We start from the raw sequence: 18536 nt of genomic DNA, 5'->3' as shown, positions 1-18536 counted from the left end.
TACTTTTTTAATGAAAAATATAAGAAACTGCTTATTATCTTTCACTCATTATTAAAAAAAATTAATTTTTTTTCCCATGAAAGAAATATTATTACCGAGCCATACATATAAAGGGAAATTAATATTAATGCAAATAAAATATAAATTAAATTGCCCAAACAGATCCTACCGTCATTGAGAAGAAGATGGGGAGTTCATTGGTTGGTAAGCAAAAATAAAATAAAAGAGAAATTTGGCAATCTTATTTTTATATCTTCAAAAAAAAAAAAAAAATGGTGTTTATAGAATAAGTATGCCCAAGAATGAACATAAATCTGAGGTAGTTCATGTTGAATTAAATTGAAGATACAGAACTTTATTGATTGCTTGATTGGCCAGAGAAATGATAAATGGAAATTGTCCATTTTAAATATATTTAAAATGAACTGAAAAATGAAATGTGTGATGTCAAATCAACTGCGAGTATTCACTGAATATAGGAAGTTCATTAAAAATAATATCAAGTTAAAAATTAAACTTCATCAGCATAAAAATACTTTAATTCTTCATATTACCTTCATTCAAAATCATTTTGCTCAAATAATAAGAAATGTGCTGCTTAGAAAAGTTTTTATATTAAATAATTATAGAAATAGTTAAAACAAAGTTTCTCTAAACAATGTAAAATATGAAAGCCATCTTCAAGCTGAAAAATAATCTTCATTTCTTTAAAAGTATTAGCTCAAAATGCAAAATTGAATATTATGCCAAAAAGTAAAAAATTATATTTTTTATTCATTTCCTAGTTTTTTTCTAATTTGTTTTCTTTTAATAATATTAAATAATGCTAAATTATCTCCTAATATTATTCAAAAAGATTTTTCATAAAGCAAATCGGAAAGTGGAACTTTATAAAATAATAGTAATGCAGAAAGAACTAAAAGAAATTTTATCACTAATATTCATTCCCAAATGTGAAATGAAAATTTTTTTTCTAACAGAAGAAAAAAATATTTAGACTGAAAACCATTACATAAATCATAGAATGCTCATTTAGGCAGTGATGATTTAACTGGCATTTAGATTAACAATATTTGCAAAATATACAAGTTTTTATTAGAGTTAATAAAAAATATAATCTAATTTTTGTACTTAAGTATACAAAGCTCAATGTTTTATCTAGTTTTAATAATTGTAACATTCTGCCATATATTCTTAAGTATTTTAAGCACTTATCAAAGAGAGTAGGTAATTTTTATATTTGGCTCACTCTTATGTCAAAGAACATTATAATACATTATTTGATTTCTTTGCTTTTACACACTTAATTACTTATAATATAAAAAGAAACACTAATAGGTATACTGACAAATAAGTATGCACAAAAAAAAATGAATGCATGAAACAAACTTAAAATAGAAAGGTTTACAAATTAAATATTCCCCAAAAGAAATTGACAACAAAAGTTGATAAACCTGCCATGCAATATTAATATCATAATCTAACATATGTTATGGAAAATACATTATAGTAAATACGACTTGAAAAAAAAATAGATAAAATAATAACCATTCTTAAAGCACTTTTTTTTTTGTTAAACTCATACAAAATCTAAAATACGAAAAAAAAAATTAAAAAAATTAAAGGAAATCAACATATTAAATCATATTAAAGGTTAAATAAGACAATTACTTTGAACACCATCACAAACTTCTAGTAAAAAAAAAATTATCAATCATTTATAAAACTTTTCACAAACTGAAAGAAATGGATTTAAAAAGAAAGCTAATGCAGCATTTAATAGAAATGGTACAAAGAAAGCGAATAAAATATTACAAAAGTGAAAAATAAACAACACAGCATATAAATCTTAAATTATCAACACATTACATGTACAACAAGACATTTCAAGTCTTTGGATGAATTCTTAATTCAAAAAATTGCACAGCAGAAAGACCTTTCAGTCAAAGAAGACATAATTAGCCCAAACGGTTCATTAAAAAAATTACACAAAAGCTTCAAATAAAGCTAAAAGTAATATTTCAATTGAATCTAGCTCAGTTATTTGTTTTGTCAAAAAATTGCAAGTTTTAACTAAAAACTCAACTACTATACATATCTGTTGCTAATGCAAATGGCAAAAACAAAGTCAACAAATATAAAAAATAAATATCACTCTCATCAAACAATTACACCACTAACAGCATACAAACTTTTAATAACAAAATGCAGATTTAAAAATAAAATCTGCAGAAGATATCTTTTTATAATAAAGAAAATGTAAAGATACATTAAAAATAATTAAATCACACTCATCACACAAAATTATACATGCAAGATAAAATATGTAAACCTTATTGAAAATCTAGAACTTTTCAAACTGCAGTTTGCAGCGATGAATTTTGAATACCATTTGATGATTCAGACCGATGTAAAATTGATTTGAGGACACATCCTTCATTTGTTATAACAACTTCAGAGCCTGGATTTGAATGATTGACATATTTGGCATTATTTAGATCTTTGTAATCAAAACCATCTTCGCCTGGAATGCTACTTCCTAATGGGCTCTTGGGAGTTGGCAAATCAGTTCTGCATGGATATGAATTGCGGTATGATACTTGATCACCATTAGAAAACCGCACTTCCAGATCATCTGCACTATTGGATGCAAGTGATTCATTTGTTTTACCATTAACTTTACCATTATCAACAATATCGCCATTAACAGAATCCCTGTCTTTCTTTTTATCTTTTCCTTTTCTTAGCTGCAGAACACCAACTTTAGTCATAACTGAAGAACTACTGTTTCCATGCTTCTTGGGTTTTGGATTGGACTGTTGATTTTCAGTGTCTTCAGCTTCTTCGTTGATGGATGAGAGATGATTTTCATTAGTTTCGTGTTCTTGAATAGGGATATCATCTGCAAAAGAACACGGATTTTCAATTGTTAAGAAGAAAAAAAAATCATTAGCCAACAGATCATTCACTATTTTTGATTATAACAGCATTTTTATGTTAAAAGAAAAGCTTTTACTTTTTGTCACATGCAATACAGGCGTAGCTGTACAAGCAGATTCCCCCCCCCCATTTATAAACAGTCAGCATTGCTTGGAATCAGTATATCAGTAGGGCTTCCATCTCTAGATTCCCTGCTGTTACTGATGTAATTTCAAAGTTTAGTTGATTGTCATATACTATGTTTCCAAATTTAATACATCTATTTAAAAAATTTTTACTTAGTTGAAATGTATAATTATATATTAAATATATTGCAAATAATCAAAATACTCGTTGCCAGATTAAATAAGAAATTACATAAAATACAATTGTGTTTATTTGCTTTCACTACTAAAGCTGTTCAGCTAATACTTTATGATTTTTAAATTCACCAAATAATGAATCCAATTCTGCCATACATATAGACATAATGACTTCAGATATTACATTAAATTATGGACACAGGTATTTGAGTAATTTCACTGAGAATTTAATCAAAGAAATCAACAAGCTATGCATGACATTTCAATTAGGCTTAGTCAGACTGCAATATGTGCTTAGAAAGACTAACTATTAAAAATCAGCTAAGTGAAATAGTTTAAAACTCATATTAAAAAGACCTGTGAAAACTTCCAAATGGAATAAATAGAAAGAGAATAATAGATGGACAAATTGAGCTTTTGTTGCATCATCACATTCATGATATCAAAACTGGTGATCACAAGTATTTTATTTTACCAACTGTGGGTACAATTGAAATGACTACTTATTAACTTATAAGCCGAGATTAGTTTATGAGAAGAAGCAGAAAGATTTTGTCAACGATGACTACTCAAGTCTAATTTGAGTGGGCAAAATGAACAATTGCACTATAGAGCCGACAGAAATATACAACAGTGCTAAAAGTGTATGGAAGAAGTTTTGCTAAGTTAATGAACAGAACCAGTGATTTTTTTATAGAAAGAAAAAATTGGAAGATGACATAGTAAATTATATATTATATTGCAAAATTGCAAAGAAATTTCGGGGAATTAAAATATGCTACCAAATCATAGTCAGATCTCCTGTTGATGAGTGGAATAATGTCTATTCTACCATCAGAATATTTTGAATTCAAGAGAAGGTGTAAAATTCTTTCAATTGAAAAGTGACAGTGAATAAATTGACTGAGAAGCTTCAATTCATAGAAATGAGTACCTTTCTTCAAAATCAACAGATTGTTTAGTGCTGGTTAATATCAAGAAGAAAATGATCACAAAACTTGAGAAGAAACATTACATTTGTTGGAAATCAAGTTATATAGCTAAGAAAGTAGGTGAAAAGAAAACAAAGGCAAAAGTAATGCTCTTGAATGTACTGTAGAAAAAGTTCCAAACATTTTACTAAATTCACCTCAGCAGTGGTGGAATTATGACATATGGTTATGGAATGTGTATGTGGAAGTAAAAATCAAAGGTAAGTGGAATAGAACCATTTAATAAAAAAGTGGCAGCAACATCCTTTAGTTTGTGCTAGGCATGTTTCAATAATGATTTCACCAAGTACTGTAAGATGTTTTTAATCCATTCTAAGAATAAAGTGCCATGAAACTTCTTAATGAAGCAGAAAATGCTGATCATACCATTAAGCGAATCAGTAAGTAAAATTATTTCCTACAAAACTTAAAAGTGATAAGTGTAGCCAACTATTTTCTAGGTGTATTAATCGAGGAAAAATTTTATAATTCAGGGGACTTAATATATGAAGAACCTGAATCATTTTAATATGAGTTTTTCAAATCCAGTCAATAAACTCATTGAAAAGAGTACAATTACAGTAGATGATATTGCATCCTCTTCTGCTAAGATATTCTAGCATGAAGCTGTAGAAAACCTCATGTTCCTTCTACAGTCACAGGGTCTGATATATCTTATGCAGGTTTTGGATAAAGCTCAGCCAATGCATTGGAACAAGGAACAAACTGGATGCAATAGAATAAAGGAATCTTAAGGCATCTAAAAGGAACCAAAAATTATAGTATTTTGTTTCAATTTCAACCCAATGAGACCTTGAAAATTCTAGTGACTCAGACTGTGCTGGTGTTCCTTCAAGCAGGAAATCCATCACTGGAATAGAGTTTATATATAATGATAGTGTTATTACGAGAAGAAATCAACATCAAAATTATATTGCTCTCTCCACAACTGTAGCAGAATTTATTGCAGCAAGCCAAATAGCAAAAAGGCAATTTAATTGAACCATCTTTAAAAAGAATTATGCTGTGTGACTGTTATAGCGGCTCTAAAAATATATAACCAAAGTACCATCTGCTTAATTTAAAATCATGAGTGCTACAATGGACAAAATATATTGATATTTAATATAAATTTATGTTGTTATTGTTGTGGCTTATCTCACCTGGTCGACAGTAACATCAAACCAGATCCATGAGCCCAAACGCCTTCAAACAATGTAGCACAGCCTCACAGTGTGCTCATTGTCTCCTAATTGATGAGTCATGATAAAAGGGCTTAAAATGCAGCTTCAAGAAGTCAAAGACCTAGAGGCACCAAAGTCTGAAGTCTGACTTTGCCTCATGCCTGTATTGCATTTAACTGAGCATAATGGAATGGTCTTCACACCTTGGGTGACCCTACCAAGAGAATACTCTCCCTCGAGAGTATACCTACCAAGAGAACCTACCGAGGGACCCTACCAAGAGAATACTCTCGTACTTCACCCATTCCGAACAGGAGCACTCCCCCGCCCTACAAATTTATTCAGCAACAAGATGAAAGTAAATAATTTGAAGTCATAATGAAATTCAAGCTGCTGATATATTTTCAAAACCTATTTTTAAAGACATGTTTTTAAAACTCGGATCAATTAGAAAAATATGTAATCTATATGATTAATTTTGTCAGTGCATGATGATAAATATTTTTTTTTTTAACTTTGTGTTTCATGGTATTCTGTATATGACTTTTTATTTAATTCTGTATTATTCTAGAAAGCAGTTGGGATTATTTTGATTTAAAGAAGATATTTTAAATAATAAAATCATTTATAATCATTTTATATAATTTCTTGTTTAATTCGGCAATAAACCTGTGTATCTACTTTATTGTACAGCTGATAATTTTTTATTTTTATATTCATCAAATAATATATCTAATTATGCTGTACATATTGTCTTACTGACTTCAGATATTATGTAGTTGAATTAAAAGGAAATCCTGTTTCCTGCAGAAACTAAAAGAGTGGGAATTTAAATGAAATCCATCAAATTACATTGAATAACAGTATTTAAATAAAAACTGCAACTGAAATTAAGAGTAGCAAATTAAAAGATAAATTTTGTGCAATGCAATAATAATAAACATTTTACTTAAATTAACTGATAATTTTACAAAACTGGTATGCATTTTGCCACAATCGAATTATGAAATAAAGTTTTAAAAAATGCATTCATAATTAAAAAGACCATTTTCTATCTTTCTAGAAGATAGATTGGAGTATCTTAAACTATTCTTAAAGAAGGGAAAACAAATACTTTATTTTCAAAAAATTCGATATAATTCTAAATTTAAAAGAATAAATCATTTTTAAATTATTGCTTAAATTAAAGCAAAAGTTAACAAGCTATAAAAGAAGAATTTTTACATGTTATTGCCTTAGAAATTAACACATTTATTATTTATTAATTTTAATATTAATAACCTTAATGCTGTTATTTTTTTAAACTTTTTTAATGCATTTTGGGAAATTAAGAGCTTTGTTCTAAAATACAAATGTTAAAAAAATAATGTTAAAGGGCATAAAATTTACCTGGAAGTTTCTTTGCTCTGAATGAAGCATTTGTGATTGCCCTTGAAACACTGCTTACAACTGTAGTCGGAGACAAAGCAACACTAATGCCCATAGGACCATCGCTTGGCTGACCAGACTGGTTTGTCTTTAAAGAGTTTCGAATGGCATTTGTAACCTAAAAAAATATTAAGGGAAATTTAAATGCAGCAAGGATATAATTGATGATTTTATGGGGAAAAATATCCATCTTGATGAAATACTTTGATCCTAAATTTAGAAACAAATTTTATTAAATGTCTTCTAATACAGGGTTCCATTCTTACTGATAAAAAAAAGATTAAAAGAGCTTTACAAGGACCCTACTTAAAAACTTAATCATAAAATAACATATTTACTGCTATTATTTGTTTAAAATTTGAGTTGTTGCAACTTTTATTATAGTACATTATGATTAAAAAACAAACTGAGCATTATACACTGAAATGGAAGAATGGAAATCAATCAATCAGGAAAGTTCTCACTACAAAAAATCATGCAATTCTTTTTTGTTAGAAATGACATACCTGCAGTGTATTTTTTTTTTTATTTATTTATTTTTTTAATTTTATGCATGCCAAGAAAGTAATTTGTCGAACAGTTTAGGTAAAAGTGTTATAACTACAAAAAAATCTTGATAAGTGTACGTCACTGCTCATAAATAAAATCTAATAATTCTGTTTTCACTTTTTTTTTTTTTTTGCAGCAAATGAAATATTTACAAGACAGAGGGTTGGGGGAAGCGTCTGTAAGGGAAACACATGAAAATTGAATGGAACAAAGTGGCAATCTTTAAAAAATAATAAATGCAATGCCATTCTCATATTCTATATATTGGTAATATAATTCTATCATGTAAACATTAAATAATTAGTGAATTTCATGCTTCATTTTGTTTTAGTCGCTCTATATAATACTTAAATAAATTTAAAATAACAAGAAGAACAAAGCTAGGAAAATCATATAAGTGCTACATTATTAATAATAAAATAAAGTGAAACAATTTTATTGGTATTGCGTATTAAGAATTTTTTTAAAATAAAAGTGATGTTTGAAAAAAATTTACATATTGCAAAACCCCACAAACAGATATTTAAAATAGGAATGAATTTAATATCTTATTTTACAAATACTGCTTTGTGAATAATGTTGTTAGCATAATATATAAAATAAAAAAACTACCAGCAACACATCTGGCATCATTTCTTGCATGGCCCTATTATGAAGCTCCTCTAGTGACTGCATACCTACAGATCCAAAACCATTAAACCTATAAAGTATCCAAAAAGGGGGGAAAAAAGTAAAATTCATACATATTATCCACATATGTGATACATTATTTATGATACAATTGTTATTCAATGTTTTATTTCTGCAGTTCATATAGATTTTCTTTAAAATTGAATAGACAAGAAATTTCAAAATTCTTATGGTGGTGTACAATGAAAAACAATCAAATAATTATGATCCAATTATTATTTGATTATGCTTATCCAATTTATAGAAATACAAACAATCCACGATCATGGCTCTTTATATTACAATTTAGTTTAATCCAATTAGATTAACAACCTGTTGAAACTCCAAGGCTATTTTGAATTTCGATCATAATTATATGAAAAGGATGATATACGAGCCATCATCTCAAAATTTTTATAATGGATAAAAGGTGTCTGGCCCCAAAAAATTAATAAAAAAAATCTCTTCTATAGAATCAACTCTCTCTAGTCTTGAAGGACTCTACTATAATTCTTTAATAGCCTACAGGCATTAGAAATACTAATTTTATTTCTTGCTATTACAAGACTTCCAAGTTATGGAACTAAAACTTTCAAGACTTGCTCCTCAGTACTGACAGTTTCATAGCAGTAAGAATACAAGATTTAAGATTTATTCAGACAAAAATATTTTAAGCTTTAATGACATGCATAGTAACTATATTTAGTAATGCATTTGTTTCATTATAACTTTGAAATTCTAATCATAGTTTAATTTTTGATATAGGAACAATAATACTATATAGAACATTCAATGGAATTTTTTTTAATAATCTAAATACTGTATATATTTCATAAATAATATACAAAGTTAAATATTTTAAAACTTGAATTGCATGCATAATAATAAAATTCAGTCCATATAATCTACTCAATAGAAAGAATATTTGTTAAGAGTTTATAATATACAAAAATAATTTTAAAAATTGAAAAATTTTATATTTAATAACAACAAGGAAAAAAAGAAAATGTAACCAAAACTTGATAATTTCACGGCATGTAAATTTTCTAAGAAGTAAACTTCAAAAAAAATTAATGGAAAATAAATATTTTGACTTACATAGCAAAGTAGACAGCATGAATTACTTCCAAAAGAAAGGGCGAAGAAAGAGGTATTCTAGGAATAGGACGTGGATGAGGATTGTTATATCCACTTGAACACTCACTTCCATAATTAGGTCTATTAGTTCTATTGAAACCTTGTTTAACTATCCTAGAAAGGAAATGTTATAAAAATAAAATGACTGAAATCCCCATTGCTTTAACTTTAAAGCCTTAATAAGTTCATGATTTTTAAAACAAATGTGTTGTAAAATTATTACAAACTAGACCCTAATATGTTTCTGTATAAGAAATCAGAATTAAAAATTTTAATGCATTATTGGAAGCAAGAACAAGATGTTTTAACACAATCGATGATACCTTTACATAATTTCTCAAAATGAAATTCATCAGATAAGCTTTCTAATTCTGATAACAAAAATTTAATCAAAAGCATAAGATAAATAAATTATATTATAAACCAAGGAAGATTTCTTTAAATAAATAAGCCTTAAAATTTAAACAGAATTTCAATGAAAAAAAGCAATCAAAATTATCAGCTACAATAAACTATCAATAAGCAGCACATATTGAAAAAAGGCTTAGATTTAAAAAACTTCAATTTCATTTTTTTTTCTTTTATTTTAGAAAATGAGAAATTAGACAATCGTCCAATAACATACTATGACTAAAGAAATAGAAACAACTTTTAAGTCCAGTTAAGTCAGTAGAATGGAAATTTTTGACAGTAAAACTTGCTAATTACTTTATAAAAATGTTTTTTATTAATAAATATTTAAACAATTTTGTATATCTCTATGAATTAGGAAAAATTAAGCATCAAACTTGATCTTTGATTATTAAATTTGTTGAACTTACATATTTGTTTTTAAAGTCTTAAATAATAAGCACACTTCTTTGTAAATATGAAATATTGTGAAATATATTTCACTAGCAATAATTTATTTTTCCATTACAGCTTAATATCAAAATTCTAATGTTTACAAAATGTAAATTTTTGAAACTTTTTATTTAATAATAAATAAATTTATAGAAACAAAAATTGACATTAAATTATGTGAGTAAGTTTATACATAGAAGATTAATTTCATGAAAGAAAAAGATGGAAAATATGCATTTCTAGAATGTTAAGAAACTAAGAATACAAACAGAAGCACAGCATTTCATTATTTACATGCAATTTAAATAATCCTGACTATAAATTAAATTTGTAGAATATAAAAAAGAAATTAAATTAACAATTAAAAGAAATTATTTTACCTAGAACACATCTTGCAAATGGACATATGAGAAAATGTAGGCATACTCCCTATATTCTGATTATATAGCCACATCAATACTGTCATTACGAGCAACCTAAGAGAAAGAACATACAGCAATAAGTACAGGAATATATTTTAAAAGCACACAACAAATTTAGAGAAGATAAAGCATTACCTATTACTAGCATTAATTTTTTCAACTTCTGCATAAGGACCAACTGTAATAGTGCGAGTATCTGCATATTCTAGAGTTGATACTGCTCGCTCTGATAAAATGGTATGTGACAAGCTCATTGGCTGAAAATAACAATTATCAATATTCATTTCATATACAGAATCTTGTTAAAAATATAATTTGCAATGCAAATATACTGTGCCAATGGATATCAAAAATATATCATACAAATATGTTTTAAAAAGGAAAAGAATGACGTTTTTGAATTCATGTCATATTTTATTTATTTATTTCTGTCCTAAAACTATTCAGCAAAAACCAATATTTGTATTTGGCATTTCTAAAAGTTTTTCAAGGGAACAATCACAAAAACAATTTTCCCTTTTAAGCCATAGTGTGCTTCTTTTTATTAAAATGCAAAAGATTTTTTAATTCTTGAAAACAAAGTTCAGTTTATTTTAGAAATTCTGCCTATGAAGAAGTCAACAATAAATTTTATGACCCATTGAAAATTATTAAATCATTAAAGAATTGGAAGATTTTACTTCAAATTACAGACAAGAATTTTTATCTTAAAATTGTGAGGTGTAACAAAACATGAATAAGAATGAAAAAGTGAAATTCGGTTTACAGAAATAACAAAATGATGCCATTTAGAATAATAGTTATATCAGTTGAATGGTAATTTTAAGATGAAATAGTAACTAACACAGAATTTACTTCTGCAAAAATTGAATTTTGTTTTTTAAAAAGTTCTATATGCTTTTGATTTTTTTTTTTTTTTTTTTTTTTAAGAATTAAATATTTTCAGAAAGATTTTAGTCTCAAATCTGCATCAATCTTTAGACGAAAAAAAAAGAAAGTTCCCAGTGTAAATAAAAGCTTCCATAATTATTTGCAATTAAAAATTAATCAGAATTTTGTGAAAGATATAAGTTTAAGGAGATATGATCTCTAAATGAAATTTTAAAATAAAATAAATGTGAACCAAATGAACATTTTTATTGCAGTGCAGTTACAAATACATACTTTCCTAGCATAAAAGATAAAACAGTAGGCATCTTAAAGCATCATTTTCAACATATTTAAGCAATTTTTTTCATCACACAAAGAAAAGTTTTTTGTTGTTGTTTAACATAATGGGCTTTATACATAAAATGTAACTAACGACCAGAAATGAAAAATAATTGTGAAGAAAGTTTTCCTCCAAACAAACTTCAATAATCAGAAATAATATAAGAATGCACCACACTCAATATAAATGAAAATTATTGGTAGATCTCACTAGTGCTATAAAGACAATGAGACAAATATAAAGAATACAGTAAAAGCCGTAATTGCTTTTAGAGCCATTATCATTTAATGAGATTTTTTATATATATTATAATCCATTAATGCATTTTGAAATAACAACACTACAAATTCCACATTAATCTTATCAGAAGAATTTTATTATAATGCATATTTTTTTTTTAATTTAAAGGGGGGGGAGAAGAAAGAAAAAGTAAATAAAACTGAAGAAAAAGAATTACCGTTATTTATTTAAAATTTATTTTTTACTCTCCTGTAAAAATTATAATATGACACTTTAATGCATTTTCCCATTTTTCAGTCTTTAATTACACACACAAGATTTGTACTTCAAAAAAACTGTCATCAATAAGAGAATCAATTTTGACATAATATGATTCATTACATTTTTGCCTTGATTTAATATAAATGGTGTTTCAGCTATTTATCACAGATGCGATTCTTACATTTCATATATAAAGTTAGAAAAGTTTTACGTGAATTCTTAATATATGCTAATAGACAACAAACATTTTTTATGAATATTTTTTTTTTATCAAGCTTGGTTACACTAATTAACAGAAAATTATACAAAAATAAATAAAAAATATGTACAATCATATGTTCAAAAAAGATGAAAATTTTATTCTCCCATTTGAGTAAATCAGAATTTAAGTGAAATTATGTATTTTCACTGAAAAAATACATGAGAAGTTTTGGGTTCAGAAAATCTAACATAAAATCCTATAAATAAGAACTTTAGAGACAGTTAAATAAAATTCTTCATATTCAATGAATTGTTTTCTTTCTGTTAACAATTCTAACACTAAAATCTGATATCTGCACAGTGAAGTCATGGTCTCCTACAAAATTTTTGTCCTGTACTCAAATCTCAATTGTCACTAAGACAAATAAACAACAATTCCCCGAACTTAAACCCATAAAAGAAATAGAATGAGCACTATATTTTTAAAAAATTATGGGAAAGAAGACATTGCAATGAAATAATACACAGAAATGGGAATTAATGTTTAGTACATTTTTTTATTACCCTTTTATTACTACTGAGAGTTTCAAAACATACATTCGAATTTATATTAGAGGTTTCCTGTCATTGCAGTTTTTTGAATTTTTGAAATGGAGTTAAAATAAATTCCAATAATAATAATCATACATATTAGCACAAATTAAGAGTTTTCTCACATTAACATGTACAGAAAAAAAAAAAAAATGAAAGGATTCTTATAGAATATCTCAATAAAATTAGAAATATCCTAATTTTAAAAACAGTTTCATTTTATAATTTTCTGATCATTCAATAATTTATACTTTTTTCCCACAAAAATAAATAAGTAACACCTAAATACAAAACAAAATGTAATAAAGTATATAAATTGACATTAAGACAGTAGAAATTTAATGTCATTGATATTGTCTACGGTTTTTTGTTTGTTTGTTTTAAAGAAAATCTACAGACACTGAAATAATATCTACTAAAAAAATCTATTTCTTACAAAGAGAAAAAAGATACACAGTTGCCAAGCATTCTTACCTCATGATAAATGGAAGGTTTTGATAACAATGGAATACGGAAAGATAAGCAGGCTGATTTACCTGAAGAATCTATTACTTCCTGAAATTAAGACAAGGATATAGTTTAAAAATAAAATAATTCTCAAAAAATAAATAACAGAATGCACTAAGGAATAGGATTCTTACTAAATTATAAATTCCCAGTAAGACTATTTCAATACAATGAACATTCTGAAATAAAAAAAAAAAAACATCTGTTAGATTCAATTGACATTTTCAAGATAGGCAAAAATTATTGAATATAAAAAGAATGAACAGGAGCAAAAAATACTGCATATTATAAAAATTACTCGGAATGTATACATAAATTGCCATATATATATATATATTTAAAAAAAAAGAAACTTTATATATTACATAACATTCCAGTGGCCAGTTTGTTTTATGAAGAATATAGGTTTATTTAAACCCAGTTAAATTGCTTAAATATATTTTCTATTTCCATAATATTTTGCCAGTCAAGCATTAAAGTGATTACTTTATTTTCCTTACATATGTTCATTACATGCATGAACCTTTCTAAAGGATATTGGTCCAATGATTATTGAACATAAAAACGAAATTCACTGCTTCTAAATTTCACGGTACTGTTTTTTAATCATTATAAACATCATAAATTTGTCTTATATGTGACTTTTTATTAAATTGTTGCATTGATCTCACAAATGATTTACATCCCAGATTTAATACATTTGTGCAGCATATATACTGCTACTGAAATTTAATTTGATACTATAGTGATGACATTATTCTGAAGATAATATAATCTCTACCTCGAAACTGAAGTTAATCTTAGAGCAATGGCAAATTCAGAAGAAACACAAAATTGACTTAAAAACACTAATATATCATTAACAATAAAAATGAGCAGTCTTATTTTTAATTAAGGTCATCACTTACATAAATAGATACAGAAATTTTAAGATGGCCTTCACATGAATAAACTATTAAAGTATAATTAAACTGCTTAATTTGGAAAGATGTGATATAAATTATAAAAAAGATTTAGAATGTCATTATAATTTGATATCATTACTGTCAATAGAACAATTTCTTAAATGTGTACAATTAGAGTGGACAAAAAAAAAATAAAGGTGGAATTATTTATTTGAAATTTGTTAAGACAAGATTCATGAAAACATTAAAAAACTAATAGGAAAAACCAAGGAAGTGTTGAATTACAGAAAATAAAATCATTACAATGATTCTCTAGCAAAAATTATTACAAATTCAAAGTGGAATAATAAAACTTGCTGAAATAATTTATGTATTAATTTAAGTTATGCACAGAAAGTATGATTTTTCAGAATTACAAATATTTATTGACATGATTATGTCTATTCTATTAAAATAGGAGTGTGGAAGTTGAAGATTGTGTATTGGCTTCTGTTAAAATAGCCATGTAGAAGTTCATATAACACATTTGATTAAATTCATTTTAATGATTTTCATAATAATGGCCATTTTAATTATTTTTCATTTATTAAAATAGAATATCTTAAATGGGGTTAAACAGTGCATTTTAGGATTGAAAAATTTTTTTGTGATATTTTTCAGATTCTTCAACAATTATCAACAAAAATAATTATGGATAAAAGATTATAATGAAATTTGCTTAGTAGCCTTCTCAATTGAATTACCATTTAGTTAACATTAATTAATATTTCATTTTCTTATTTACCAATTTTAAGATCATGAAATTTGATATTCAATAAAGGGAGTTGTAAAAAAAAAATTTTTTAAACCCTTAATTACAAAAGATTTTTTTTCTTTTTTAATAAGTGTTGAACTTACTTTTCTATTTCCTTTGGCTACCGAACTTAAGTACAATCCAATGAGTGTAGGGATATATTGTCGAGCAAAATTTTGGAGATTCTCTTCCCTAGATCTGTAAAAGCTGAAGAACTGTTGGCACACAGGTTCAAGAAACTGGAATTGATATATGTAATATTGTTAATTGTTTACTTTATTTTATTATTGTTTACTTTAAAATTTTATTTTTTTCTAATAAGGTTTTTTTAAAAAAAAAAGAAGTAATAATATTTTTTTATTCTCTTACTGTCAAAACTAAAGGCAAATACTATAGAATCTCAAAATATATAAGAAAATAACTATTTTAAAAATGCTTTATTAAATATATAAACATCTTTTTCAAATAATGAATTCAAAAAAATTTTTATTTTAAAAAAATTATGAAGAAAAATTGTTTCTTTTCCAATATATTTTTTTTAAAAATACACTAATTTTCATAATTTTTATGTACACTTAAATCTAATATAATTAAAATGCAGAAGGTGCAAAAATTTAGCTAAAACAGCATACTTCTTCATGATAGCGCTTTTCTTCTAAAACTGTGAATACAGCTTGAATCAGCTCATTGTTTTGGGTAATGGTACAACTAAAACTATGTATTTCGGCAGAGCGCAAGGACTGCAAAAGAAATGAAGATTTAGTTCAAAAATTACAATTATAAAAAATAAAAAAAATCTATATTCATTGATATAAAAATATTCAAGATTCAAAATATAAAAAATAATTCTTTTTAAAAAATACAAATTTTCTGTAACACTTGCAATGATGCAAATTCCAACAGAATTTTGTATCTAATAGTTAGTTTACAATTACTATTTATCTATTACAATTAATGAATAAAAATTAATAAACATTTATATAAAATAAATAATGAATTTATTTTTAAATTAAACATGAAAATTATATTCAATTTAAATAAAATTATATGAATGTTTGAAAATTCTTTTAAATATGTGAAAATAATAAAAAGTTCATTATTGGTTACATTAAGATATGTAAAAGCAGTACATGAGCTATTTTCAGCATTCATATAAAATATATTTTGCAGTAAATAGTTTAACACTGTATTATACGTCACATTATGACAAAAGGTAACCACCTTTTGCAAGAGAATTTGCCTAAACCTTTCATGGCAGAAATTTTGATCCAAGAAATGATGATACATTCATTCTTTGTTTCATGTTAAGAAAGATTTATCTCTAGATTATGATCTTGAAAAGAAGCAGCAGACTCTGGTACAACAAGAGAAGAAGTGGTAAACATCAATTATACAAGATACAGAAAGAAAAAAAAGGTGCCCTCCCCCCACAAATGAAACAGAAAATAATTGACATAAGACAGTTTTCAATAATGTAAGCAGCAACACTGTATTCATGCTTTTCATTTTATTTTTATCTGCTTTATATGGTAACTCAAAATTTTACTTGATAACTAACCCACAAATACAATATATCAAAAAGTATAGTACTTCATTACACTGCTTAATTTCTCCTAGCTTAGTCAATGTAAATTACAAATTACTAAATGAATGACAAAATAATAAATTACAAAATTTACATTTTTCTATAAAAAAATGAATTCACAACCAGGAATGTCACATTATGCTAGTAACAACACACACGAAAAATTCTATTTCACATGCATTTAAGAAAAAATTGAAATCATTTGTATCATTGATTTAATAATGAATTAAATGAAATGCTAATTAATTAAACGGCAAAAAATTTTCATTAGGTAGAAAACTTACAATTTAATATCTATAAAAGAATGGAATTCAAGTGCAATCTTTTGTTAAATTATTAATCCACATTATTCTTGGAAATTTTTGAGATACACATAGAGCAACATTTTAAGAAAAAGCTGAGAGTCAATTGTATACAAATTTTCACATGCTTACAATCACATTTAACAACTGATAAAAAAAAATCTTGCATTTAGGGAAAAATAAATCTTTAAAAAAAATCTCTAGATAAGAGTTTTATATTCCCACAGAAACTATAAATTCTCAATTATATGAAAATTCTGGAATAAATAAAAGTTTACAAACAGAATTCATGTTTACGAGTTTTATTGGTATCATAACTTTACGAAAGTAAACATTACTATACCTTGTAATCAGCAATCCACTCACGGACAATTGTCTCCGCCATCCCCCTACCAGCATTATCGTAAATAAATATCCTTGTATGCAGATCTAAAAACAATTTTAAGTATATAAAAATTTACGTTATTTCACTAACATATATGATCAAAAAATGGATACAATTATAAATTTGTAATTATACTCCTTTACGCAACTAGCTATTCAAGTTTTATTATGATTTAGATTTTATTTTTTCAGAATACAAAACAGTAGAACAAACAGCTCTTATAAATCAGAGAGCTTAATAATAAATAAAAAAAAAGTGTTAATTTTTTTTTAAATTTTTATTTTAAATAACTCCAATTCTGCTTATAGAAAACCGAAACCATACAATTTATATTATAAATGTAACAAAATATTTAATAAAAATTAATCTTTTAACATTTAAAAATATTAATAAAAATCATACATTATTCAAAGAAAACAGTTTGGCAGAGGAAACGGCATCGTTTATAATAAGGACAACTTTATTTTAATTCAAAAGCACAGATTCCGTAGACCTTTCCTGCTGTCCTCTTATTGGCGATGTATCCCAATAATACAAGATAGACGAAACATTGCGAAAATATGTCGTTCTCTTCTTCGCTTCAAAATTCACAAAATAAGAAAATAAAAATTAATTTTCAACTAATTACATAATTTAAATGAAATAAAATCATATGGAGTTTAAAAATATTTTATAATTTTCTCAACTTTTGATGAGTAATAACTTTTGGTAATAACTGAATATAACTCCATTAATCTGAAATATAATATTTAGAGCATTCTTAATAAAATTCACGCAATATTCGGCATAAAAAGAACTTTTTACAAATGAAATTAATTCTTAATTGATATTTTTCAAGATTGAATGCATATAAGTTAGAATATATTGATTCTGCCCTTAAAATGAATTCAAGGATTTTTAAATCATCATTTTAATATCATTTGGAAGCGATTGTATGGCTCATGAAGTAGGAGTTTGCATAAAGGTTGAAATTTTACGGAAGTAGATCATAATAGAAAAAAATCAACAAGCAGCTTCTTTTCAACAAAAAAAAAAATCATTTAATAAACTAATGTGCTTTCTTTAAAGCATGAATCTTCTCAATAACAAGTATTGCTTACTAACTTTTGAG

The 18536-nt window shown here is 25.8% G+C and overlaps 1 protein-coding gene across 1 annotated transcript; it reads right to left on the bottom strand.

Annotated features, from left to right (window-relative positions):
* Positions 1-739: 739 nt before the first annotated feature.
* On the bottom strand, positions 740-17961 carry LOC129958713 (hyccin-like). Its single transcript, XM_056071367.1, has 12 exons — positions 17828-17961; positions 17384-17469; positions 15786-15893; positions 15258-15392; positions 13590-13634; positions 13423-13503; positions 10581-10702; positions 10404-10499; positions 9142-9294; positions 7987-8074; positions 6787-6943; positions 740-2902 (listed from the first exon to the last, which is right to left on the bottom strand). Exons 2-12 carry the CDS (start codon positions 17423-17425, stop codon positions 2355-2357), a joined length of 1575 nt encoding a protein of 524 aa, XP_055927342.1. The 5' UTR covers positions 17426-17469; positions 17828-17961; the 3' UTR covers positions 740-2354.
* Positions 17962-18536: the final 575 nt, after the last annotated feature.

This window comes from Argiope bruennichi, chromosome 2 (genome assembly GCF_947563725.1).
Source record: "Argiope bruennichi chromosome 2, qqArgBrue1.1, whole genome shotgun sequence".
Lineage (NCBI taxonomy): Eukaryota > Metazoa > Arthropoda > Arachnida > Araneae > Araneidae > Argiope > Argiope bruennichi.
This window is presented reverse-complemented; position numbering and strand designations above follow the sequence as displayed.